Below are 12,283 nucleotides of genomic sequence, written 5' to 3'. Positions count from 1 at the left end.
TGTCCTCCAGCATATCCAAAAGAACTATAGGAATAAAAATGTCCTGTACAAGGTTACCAATCATGAATAACAAAGTGAAGATCTCAAAATGTTAAGCTGCACATACAACAAACAATTTAAAAGTCTCAAGGCAACCTAAAGTTCTGATACCATCAACTACTCAATGCCAAATAGTGCTTGAATACTCTACATGCAACAGGAAAACAAAACGAAACCCATGTATTAACAATATTGAAGATCTGATCTTTGTTATGAAATATGTATCTGTTAAAAAACATAATGGACGTGTGGACATTACAGAGAAATGGAAATCAAGAAATGCCGCTATGAGGAGTCTACATCCGATTTTAAACAGAGTTGACTATCAGAAAGACATAAAACAGATAATGGACATGTGGACATTACAGAGAAATGGAAATCAAGAAATGCTGCTATGAGGACTCTGCATCTGATTTTAAACGGAGTTGACTATCAAAAAGATGTAAAACAGATACATACCATGATGTAGAAAAAAACAAGAGAAAGGCAAGAACAGAATTCAGGCCACTCAGAATTTGCAGAAACTTTAAACAGACCAATGAAATTGGCTATCCATTGAATTGTATTAGGGAACTCTATAGGGAGCTGATACACGTAAAGCAGGACAATGTTGAAGCCTGCATATAGCTGAAGAGGCCTCCACCACCTTCAAGACCATACTCACAAATATAAGTCACAAAAAGAACCAAAACACAGAAACAGAGAAGGGGGGTGGAGAGAGAGAGAGAGAGAGAGAGAGAGAGAGAGAGAGAGAGAGAGAGAGAGAGAGAGAGCACCTGAAAAGTCCTAGAAAGTTACTCGTTAAAGACCAATCCACAAGACCGACACAGCTTCCAAGAAAAAATGGTAGAGAAACCCATGAGGGATGGCTAATTCCCACAACCAGCTGAATGGCAGGCAACAGCAAACAGGAAGCAACCCTAAGACGAGAACCTTCCATATTGCAAAACAAGAAAGAATGCAAAATTAATTCTTCAGAATTAAAATATACTTTACCTGTACAAGAGGAAAATCGAGGTTTATATGATGGCATTGTTTATATGTAAGAGGAAACCAAGGCTTATATGTAATGGCATTCCATTTTTGGAAGCAATACTCATAGATTCATAAATAAATATGATATATAATTGCTCAATAAAAAAAAAAATCAAAACAAAACATGGCCCTAACGATCTCTCCTTTTTTTTTTTTTTTGGTAACAGTTGGTTTAGCTTCAACAAAAGGAGTAAAGCAAGATATTTATTACATATGTGTGTGTGTGTGTGTGTGAAACTGGCAAAAAGCATAATGGTTAATGTTTTTTTACACTTTGCAACACCAGTAATGCTCATAAAAGGAAAGAGCAAGCTAAGTGCCAAACGAAGGTCTTATAACAAAGAGAGATGTTAGGTTTACAAAGAAATCTCACAGAAGTAAAACTCACAAACTGATATAGCTAATATGATATGTTAAATCTACTTGACACAAAAATGACCTTTGAATCTGATGCACCATAACAAGCTACATCAGTTTGTGATCTTTATTTTGTAAAATCTCTTTGTTAACCACACATTTCTTTATAACAAATATTAGATTCAAAGCCAATTCAATGGCAACTAGAATTACATGTTAGTATTAAAGAACCCTACTCTCTGAGCATATGGTCAAAGACTCAAAGATCTCCTATATAATGTAATGCCAAGTAACACTACAGCCAGGGAATATATTATACTCCCATAGGAAAGAAGGGCAAACTGATTCAGAGAAACATATGCCCTTTTGACGTGCTGGAGAAGATTGGAGCCATAGCCTATAGGTTGGCTTTAAGTGGGTGTTACAAAATATTAATATACAAGACATATCATGCAGCTTGATTGTTAAATGCCAATCCGCTTTTGAGACAACTACAAATTGAGCTGAAACAATGGCTAAGATAATTCTCCAGTTTAAAGAGAGGACAATAATAAAAAGTTATACATAAGCACTGAAGATTTCTGGTTTGACTGTCCAAATCCCCATGATTTATGCCTAGTTAGTACTTTTGAACTCCTTTAAATACATGCCATTTTTACAAAGTGGTGAAAAAAATGAAAAAAAAAAAAATGATTGACCACACAAATCCTATGAGCAAATTATTGTCCTAGCAATTTTGGGACTCGGATCATAAGCCTGACGGACAGCTTGTCCCAACCTTCAACCGATCTGAGCAAATAAGTAAACATAATTTGATTAGGATTCCAGACACCACCTCCATCTTAGAAACATAGACTCTGTAACTCTTAATCTCGAGTCCGAACAAATTAAATTCGATGGGGAACCCTCGCCCTATTCTTCAGTTTACTTGTTCCGTATCCATCATCTATATCTACTTTCTGAACCGTCCTCAGCTCCATGTATTCCGAAGGAAACACCTTTGCTGTTTCATAGACTCACAGTTTCATAAGGAACTTTTTTGGGACCACTCTACAGGTTGGCTTTGCTATAGATATATTTTTTGTTAATTTAAAGACAAAAATTTCAAATCAGATTAGAAGTTATCATGCATTCTTTTATGATATCCCCCACTTTCATGGCAATTATCCCTTGTAAAAACTCCAGCTTCAAGTCTGTGGTAAATCCTTCAGGCATCCACTGGTGAGTGTACACACGACCAAACTGCCACAGCTGTTATCTTCCCAAATTTCTCTACTTTAAGATGCCTCTCACTACTAACAGTGGATCATCTTAATTCTTTATGTTTCTTGTCTTGCCACTTATTTCCATGTTGCCTCCACCTTCCCAGTTCAGCTTCATACATTTTATGTCCATTTTCTTGACTGCCTAATATATTATGACATCAAACCAGGCAAGGAATAAATCACCCTAATGATTTAACCAAAAATTCAAAATTGTGAGCTCACGTATGACTACTCTGTATATCAAGTTCAGTTTGCATCACCAAATTTCCATTTAGGACATCAAACACTCAAATTTGCAATTGAAAGGTAAAGGATCATACAGAGAGGATTAAAAAAGGGAAGAAAAAATAATTTGAATAAAATTTAGGGATGTGATGAACTACATACAAACCTAAATGTTCAACAACTGACAAGAAATGACCCCAACAAGAAGCTCGCCATGGAACCAGACCAAATCTATTCCCATATATATCAACTAAAGCAACAGAAACTGCAAGTAGTTGTACAACCAGGAAATAAATTACAGAGGAAGATTTCCAGGTATGAACCCTGCATAAGCATACAACAAAGGAAAAGCATCAGTTTTGATGAAGAAATTAAGCAATAAAAATAAAAAAGATCACTCTTACGTCATGAGTCCAATCAGTTTTGCCCACCAAGTTTCCGCTAAGCTCCATTTATTTCCCTCAACAGCCCATATAACAAGAAATGTCACTTGAGAAAGAATGGCAAGGAAGGAAAAGATGATAAGGGGCCATAATAATAAAAACCGCCTTCGGAAGCAAAACCCTACCAAAAAATGTAATTGGAGGATTAGAGTTATTAGCATAATAAGATAAATTATAGCATTCAAGGTAACAGCAAGCAGCATTATAGAGCCAAACCTAAGCATTGATAAAGATTTCTTAATCAATGGACTCTTTTTTTATATTAATCAATCCATAATGCACAAAATCAGATGGCTGCAATATATTCAAGAGGCAAACTTATCATATGGAATTTACTAAAAGCATATCTAGGAGTAAAACTTCCCACCCAAGAGATTTATAATGAACTATCACTCTCTTAAATGCATTACATACTTGCTTTTATTCCCAAGCCAAAATTGCAGCCTCTATTATATCTTTCCTGGTCATTCCAGTTCCTGTCAACAAGATTTCCCCCAATTCCACCCTCAACTTCTCACGACCCAAGAAAAAGGATTCCAAATGATAAACATCGTGCAAGTGGCATTAAAGCAACATGAAAGTGAACAGCAGAGAGCAGCTTACCTATTTTTGATGCATTATATTGAATGAGAAGGAAGGCTATCAAATCAACAAGAGCGATCAAATTCCAGTTGATTACAGCAGCTGCAACAAAGAGAGGGGAGGACATGTCAAAATTAGTAACCTACTTCAAGTGAAGCATGCATGAACACCTGTGTCTCCATATACTAGAAGCACTGGATTTAACAATAGCAACTTGCTAATGAAGCTCAGAAAGAAATTTACATATTGCTACATAATATGTGTCTAAGTGTGCAAGCTCTGTCTACAGGATCTTTGGCTAAGAGAAGGCAATATTGCTTTCCTCACTAATGAGACGTGAATTCAAACTAGTGCCATATATAAATTTCAAAAATTGCTAGACAGAATCATGGTACAAGCATGTCACAAATTTAACGCATGTCAACTGCCATGGAAAAATCAAAAGGGGCTCATTCAAATAGCTATAGAACACGTAACACATTACCCAGAGTTCAATTCAATTCCTATAATTTGTGGTTGAAATTCAATTATATCATCTAATTCAATTCAAGAGCAATAGTACCATCCGTTTCACTCCCAATAAATGATCATCCTATCACAATTAAGCAACAAAATATGAAATAATACAATTACAATATTGCTATTAATATTAATAAAATGAGCATACGTATAAACAAACTTAAATGTTATAAGCTATCCAAGAACAATTTCCAAACATACCTGTTAGGAGCAGCAGAGGTAATACAAACCCACCGAGAAAGTTCGCCATAAGGGCCTCTTTCTGCCGATACGATCACTGCAATTACATCACTTTTTCATCGAATTTGACTAATCCGTTCACGGGTTCTCAAAGTAAATCACAATCGGCAAAACCCATGTCCGGGAAATTCCAAATTTTCCCAAAAACTGCCAATCTTTTTGAAATTGCAAATGTTGGTTCACTTATTTCTTCTCAGTTCCAGGAAAGATATATCAAATAATGAATAAACAGAAGGTAGCACGGGGATATCTATAATTGAGATGAAAATCATGCATCTGTATCAAACGGACGTCAAATAATGAATCTATTTAAGGAAAATCATTATCTGTAACTACTAGTCAAACTGAAAGTCACAGATGGGAAAAAACAATATCAATCTCAAGTGGGTTAAAAAGATAGCCAAAAATAGTCGGTAAGGCCTTAAGGATTAAAAACAAAAGAGTGAAAAGTAGGGGCGTTAATCGGCCGGTCCAGACCTGGAAAACCGCCCGGATCGGACCAATTCGGCATTAGTCCCGTTCGGTCTAGATTTGAATTTTATTGAACCCAAGTTATTTGGTCCGGTCCACAGTCCAGAAATTTTTCATCTTGGACCAGATTAGATTGGACCAAATGAAATTTGAAAAAAAAAATATATATAATTTATATATATTGATTATATAATAATTATATATAATTAATTATATAATTTTTATCTAACTTAATCCTATCACTAACTCGCCATTAAGTAATTATTAACTAATACTATTATTCATAATTTTATACTAATACTAATATTTATACTAAATTACTAATACTAAAAGTCTAGACTCTAATATGGTATAAAAATTAATTATAAATACTAATAATCTAATATAGACTATAGTTATACAACTTATACTAATATAATTATATTAAATCACTGTAACTAATATTACTAATATATAGTTATACAATATTACTAATAATCTAATACTAATACTATTATATAGTTATACTAATTATAATAACTAATCATTATAAATCTATAACTATATATATATATATTTAGTATTAATGTATTATTATATTCTTTAATGTACTACTAATACTATTAAGTATTAAGAGTTATAGTATAAATTATAATATATGTATAATTTTATACTATTATATCATTATAATATATATATATATACACACACACTATAAGTCTATACGTAGAAGTAACAGTAACACTATAATAGTATAATCTACTGTATTAGTATATATTAACATATTATAAGAGTTAAAGAATTATAGCATAATATATGTATAATCGTATAGTTTTAATATCACTATAACTATATATACCTAATAAGCTTATAAGCTAATACAATGATTTATTAATCATATACCTGACACAATGATTTATGAATCATATTAAATATACAAAATGTAAAAATTTAAAAGTTTAATATATTGAAAAATTGAAAATTATCATAGATTCATAGAATCATAAATTATAATACAATGAGTCATTGACATACTCTAAGTTCGTAACAAATTAGCAATTAATATTTAACATCATAAATATAATTATCATTAATTAATTTTTTAGTGAGTTAATTAAATAATCCACATTAAATATTTTATTTAATTGTAATTTTACTACTTTAAAATTATTCTTTAAATTAATTTATGTGCCAAAAAGATAAAAGAATCACAACAAAACACACATGTGAGCTGCCTTTCCAGAAAAGACGTCGTTTTAGTCACTACAGGCAAAACAATAACTGGGTTGCGTGTCGTTTCATGCAACCTAGTTATTTTTTTTTTCAATTTAACGTCCATAAAATGGCGCCGTTTGGGTTCAATTTTGAAATGTCATTTCGTTTAATAACCCAGCCTTTTCTCCCCCCCCCCCCCGCACCGCCGGGTGGCAGATTCACTTTCCCTTTTCTCCTTCCTAATTCTCCCCTCCCGAGTGAGAAATAGGTCCCTTCCGTCCCAGCAGGCTTGTAGCTTCCTTTTATTCCTTGGTGACTTCTCTCTCTCTCTCTTGACTTGTAGTGATGTGAAGGTTGGTTATGGTTTTTTATCTTGATTAATTTGTTTTGATTTTCAGTATTTGTAATTTGTACTTATATTTAGAAGAAAATGAAACTTTTTTTTCCATTTTGTTTGGAAGAGAAATCATTTGGGTTGGCTAGGGAAATCGAGTCTAGCTTGAATTTGTGGTGGTCACCGGTTTCATTATTTTCTAGGAGATCAATAATGTTTTACAAAAGATTTTTTCTATATTTCTGTATCATTACTCATGCAATCTTAAAAAAATAGATCACCCCATTATGTTATACTTTAATTTCATACTTTTTGTTCAATCATCCATGCTAGAATGGCAAATTGCTACCAAAATGTATTTAACTTAGCACTGCTTTTATGAATGCTCTGTAATATATTACCTCCTTTCAAAACAAATTATAAAAGATAAATAAAAGGAAATTATAATTGAGAAACTTTTTTATAATGTGAAGCCTCACAAAATAGAGCCCTTTGGACACCCACCCATAGGGAGTAAACCTCAGATACATGACCTAGATAGTATGCAATGGGAACTTGATATTGAATTTGATGTGATGTAACACGCTAAGTGCTTGTGTATTAATCATTGGAGCAAAAATTAAGAGTTAGAATATCCATATAAGAAGCTTGCCCTTCAGCTAATAGCTATGCACTTCATACAATCTAAACTTGTATCCTATCCAAGTTTCATGCCATGTTTATTGTATAATATGTCCCTTAAACTTGAATGATGTGAATCTTATGAATGATGATTTACACATCCTGTCTCCAATAACAGAAACATATAAATGGCATTCGCCCATCTATCCACCACCACTTGTTTCTAAAGGTTCAAATCCATTGCTCTATTTCTCCTTGCATTCCTATCATCCATCAATGTTGGCATCTCTTCTCTGATCACACACATATTTTCTATTTTTTGAAATAATTAATGATTTAAAAAAAAAAAGAAATTGAGTAATATTGTGATGTACAAACCTATTTTTGTTTTTTTTTAATTTGTTTTTTTGTTTTATTTCTACCTATCTTCATTATAAGACAACAAATATGTTTTTTCTTGTTTTTCCTGCGAATTTAAGTTAAGTCTCTCCATTTTTCTAGATGTAGTCTTCTACAAATACTATGCAAGAGTCAACACAAGACATGCCTCCACCTCCACCCCCATCCAATGCAAGTAATAGATCGGTTGGTGGGTCACAAAGTGATAGAGTTAGGTTAATAGTTTGGGATCACTTTACAAAAATACCAAAAAGTGATCCCACTAAATCTAGGGCTGCTTGTAATAAGTTTGGTGTTTTGTATGCATGTGATATGAAAATCAATGGTACAAAGTCCATGAAGTATCACATTGAGAAACAATGTAAGAAATGTCCATTTAAGAAAACGGATAATTTCCAGATGACTCTAGGTTGGAAGGTGGATGGAGGAAGTAGTAGTGGAGGACTTGTGCCCATTTCATTTAGTGTTGAGGCTTGCCGACAAGCTTTAACAGAAATGATTATTCTTGATAAGTTGCCCTTTAGGCATGCTGAAGGGGAGGGTTTCAGGAAATTTATGCTTATGGTTTGCCTTAAGTGTTCCATCCTGTATGACGGTTGCCAATGACTGTTTTAGTTTGTTTTTAAAGGAAAAATAAAAGTTGAGAAATACTCTTCGAGGGTAGCGAATTTGCCTTACCATGAATACATAGACATCCATACAAAGCCTAAACTATATATGTCTGACAGCACACTTTATTGATGATGATTGGAAATTATAGAAGAGGATTCTTTCATTTTCTTTAGTTGAAAATCACAAGGGTGATACACTTTGTAAGGGCATAGAGATGTGTTTGCATGATTGGAGGCGACCAAAAATACTTGCAATCACTCTTAATAATACAAGTTCTAATAATGGGGTTGTTTCTTTTTTTTAAAAAAAAAAAAAAATCAAGTATAGGAGAGACACGATTTTGGAATATGAATTCTTTTATGTTCGATGTTGTGCCCACATTTTGAACTTAATAGTTCGTGATGGTTGAAAGAATATGATGAATCTATTGTGAATGTGAGGGGTGTTGTAAAGTATGTTAAATCCTCCCCTTAAAAGTGGAGTATATTTAAGAAATATGTGAAGTTGGAAGATATTCAATCCAAAAGCTAAGTTTGCTTAGATGTACCGACTAAGTGGAACTCTACCTATCTTATATTGGAAAGGGCTTAAATTTAGAAAGATTTTTAATCAGTTTGAGGAAAAAGATCCGTGTTTCCTTCGTAGTATTTGAGATGACGATTTCGATGATGAAGATGTGGTGAATAGAATAAAGTCAAAGAAGTTAGGGCCTCTCAATGCATCTGATTGGGAGAAGGTGAAGTTATTTGTGAGGTTTCTTTAGTTTTCTCACGATGCAGCATTACGCTTCTCGGGGAGTGAATATGTAACTTGCAATATTTTTTTTTCTAGAGTTGGTCAGAATTAAAGATGCTATTAATATGGAGTGAGAAGAACGAAACCCCATGGTGGGACTAATGGCCACAAATATGTTGAAAAAGTTTAAAAAGTATTAGGACAATTAGGAAAATTAGAATATGTTGCTATATATTGGGGTTCGTCTTGATCCTTGCTATAAGATGCGATATCTTGATTTTGGGTTGGGACAAATGTATGCGCATGATCCTACAAAAAAAAAATTGATTTTAGTTGAAGGGTGAGAAATGCATTTATCTGCATGTATGAGGTATACAGGAAAAATGAAGAAGAAAGTTTTCCTCAGTGTACAAGTTCCCTACATGAAGATGTAGGTCCTTCAATCGACAAGAATGAGAGTAGAAAGGCACAATTGATGGCTCAATTTAAGCAACAGTTATAGTCAAAAGACAGTTTGGAAAGTAAGTCAGAGGTTAATAGATATCTAGCTGAAAGATGTGAGGATCAAGATGATAGTTTTGACATTCTAAATTGGTGGAAGGTAAATTTAGTTAGACATTGTGTACTTTTAAATATTGCACGTGATGTACTTGCAATACCGGTATCTACTGCGACCTCTGAATCTACATTTAGCACTGTGGGTCATGTGCTTGACCTTTTTAGAAGTAGTTTAAATCCGATGAGTGTTGGGGGTCTCATATGTGCACAAAACTGGTTTCGTTCTTCTTCTACTCCAATAAGCTTTAGGACTTTAATGGATGAAGTGGAGAAATTTGAGAAGCAGTTGGATATGAGTATGTAATGCATTTATTTTGTGGTTTATTTTGTTTTATCTTCTATGTTATGTAACTTTATTTAACTTGTTTTATTTTAAAGTTTTAGGAGAATTTGCTAATTCTGTGGAGGCATCAAATTCAATGCCTACCGGCTCTATACTCAATGCTAATTAAAGATTAAAAAGGTGAGAAGATTGTTGGTTATAGTTTTTCTTAAAGACTTTGTTCATATGGGTCATTGCCATAGATTTTGATGCTCTCATCTTTCATGATTTCGTGCATCTATATCTAGTTCCTAGCTAGCTGTACTCTCTTGTATACTTCTTAAAGGCTTACTTTTTTTTAATGTTTAAATTTTAAAACTACTTATGTTTTTAATTATTTTTGTAATAAAATGGCTGTGTTGCATTTATATGCCATGTATCAAATGCATCGTTAAATTAATTATATGTTTTATTATATTGTTGTATATTGTTGACATTGCAAATGCAATATATATATATGCATGCTAATACTTGGATTATTATACACTGAATTTGAGGTTTTTTGGTACTTTGGTGTGTATTTTTTTAATTGTTCTAGTAATGAAATCACATGGGTCTAGTACTATTGGACACCTAAATGATTAGTTTAAACTCTATTTTTTTAAGCAACTTGAAAGCTCTTCATGTAAATATATATGCTTTTTACTAACATAATATTTAATGTATATGATTATTATTATTATTTACTTTTTAATATAAAAAGTAAAGGATAAGAGACCATAACATATTCTGGTTGCTCGTATGCTCAAACTCTCACTATAAGTGGCATGTGCAGATTGCAGTATATGGAACAAGAAGCAACGTTGGAACAATAAGCAACTTTGTGGCTTTGACTTAATAGTTTTGTTATTTTGTAGCAGTAGTAGGAGAGGAACTTCATTTGGTTGCTAATCTATTCGGTTTATATATATTTGTGTTTTGTATTAATGTAAATATGAGAGGTTAGGAGCCTAAGAAAGTGACAGCTATGTATTTATGTCATTTTTACTTGTATTTTTTTTCTTTTTCTATTCAAAGTTTTAAGTTTGGATAAATTGGATGCTTACTTATTAGTTATAACATATTACTTATTAGGGATTTTATTGATTAGGGATTGTTTTTAATTCCTTTATTTCTATTTTTTTTAATTTTATTACTATAAATGATTAATAATCTTGTTTAAGTTAGAAAATTTATATTCTTTTGTAAGTAAATCATTTTATTTAAATTTTTTGTATATAGATAATTTTTTTTAATGATTATTTTTATTTTCCCTTCTTTTTTTATTTTATATTTTTGGACTTAAAATCGAATAAAATGTTAGTGGGCCGAAAAAGTTAAACATAGGATATAGGGATTGGGCCTTTGGCCCAACTGGGACAGGGGTGGACCGACCAAACCGGCCCACCCCAAATGGGACCAAGAGATCGACCAGATCAGCCCGTCCCGAATGGGACTAGACCGAATGGGTCCTCATTCATTTCGATCCGATCTAGGGTAAGAAAACCCTAGACCAAATAGATATAGTCCGGTTCGCAAAACCTCCACAGGACCAACCTGACCGGACCAAACTGAAATCACCCTTAGTGAAAAGGTTTGCATTTGGGGACCAATGAGAACATCGCATGATGGATTGTTTCTGTTCCTTCGAGTTTTCCCACCATTGGAGGGTATATACTATATACTTGTTGAATCGAGTGGATACAATAGTTTTTAGAGAGGTCTAATGTGATTGGTCCTTGGAGTGACTCTCTCTCGATTTTTTAAATTACTAATTTTGCCCAAACAATATATTATATCAATGTTTATCATAATAAATATATTAAGAGAAATTTTATAAGCAACCGGCTAGCGTCTCCATCGCGGCAACGCGGCTAATGTGGTACTACTTAATTTCTTAAAGAACTTTGGAATAAGAAGAACTTCTGATTTGGAAGAGCTTCTGATTTGGAAGAGCTTCTCTGGAACCTAAAGAAATTTGGAATCGAAAGGAAGCACTTTGTCTCTCCATACCATTTTTGTTTGGTGCTTTCAAATCAGTATCCCATTGATACGTATAGATTGCTAAAGGGTATTTGTCTCATCCATGTAGTTGACACAGATCATTGGAAATGCAAGCTAGCTAAGGATTTTCTTGGGTTTTAGAGTCGATCAGAAAATTGCTGACAATTTGATGGAATCGGAACTCTTGGAGTTGGAGTTTGAGTTTTTGCTATTATTTTTCATGGAGGTAATGGTTCGGTTTAGTCCATGTAAAGTACCCAGATTTTGATCTAAGCTTCAGTTTGCCATTGTTGTCCTTTTTTTCAACGTAAGGCATTCTAGTTGATTTTGCAATTTTCTTTTTCTATTT

General features: G+C 33.1%; 1 protein-coding gene across 3 annotated transcripts in view; it reads right to left on the bottom strand.

The window, feature by feature from the left end:
• The window catches only part of LOC122317255 (piezo-type mechanosensitive ion channel homolog), a 44,125-nt gene extending 39,046 nt beyond the window's left edge, over nucleotides 1-5,079 (bottom strand). Inside the window, exons 1-7 of one of the 3 annotated variants that reach the window (XM_043134235.1) lie at nucleotides 4,667-5,079; nucleotides 3,968-4,048; nucleotides 3,779-3,874; nucleotides 3,326-3,485; nucleotides 3,088-3,245; nucleotides 816-972; nucleotides 499-685 (exon numbers count right to left, since the gene is read on the bottom strand). In XM_043134235.1, the coding sequence (XP_042990169.1) occupies nucleotides 499-685; nucleotides 816-972; nucleotides 3,088-3,245; nucleotides 3,326-3,485; nucleotides 3,779-3,874; nucleotides 3,968-4,048; nucleotides 4,667-4,715 (888 nt within the window). In that variant the 5' untranslated portion in view covers nucleotides 4,716-5,079. The remainder of the gene's footprint in view (nucleotides 1-498; nucleotides 686-815; nucleotides 973-3,087; nucleotides 3,246-3,325; nucleotides 3,486-3,778; nucleotides 3,875-3,967; nucleotides 4,049-4,666) is intronic. The other 2 variants (XM_043134237.1, XM_043134236.1) reach the window with 2 other exon arrangements.
• Nucleotides 5,080-12,283: the final 7,204 nt, after the last annotated feature.

Source organism: Carya illinoinensis, chromosome 7 (assembly GCF_018687715.1).
Source record: "Carya illinoinensis cultivar Pawnee chromosome 7, C.illinoinensisPawnee_v1, whole genome shotgun sequence".
NCBI classification, from domain to species: domain Eukaryota; kingdom Viridiplantae; phylum Streptophyta; class Magnoliopsida; order Fagales; family Juglandaceae; genus Carya; species Carya illinoinensis.
This window is presented reverse-complemented; position numbering and strand designations above follow the sequence as displayed.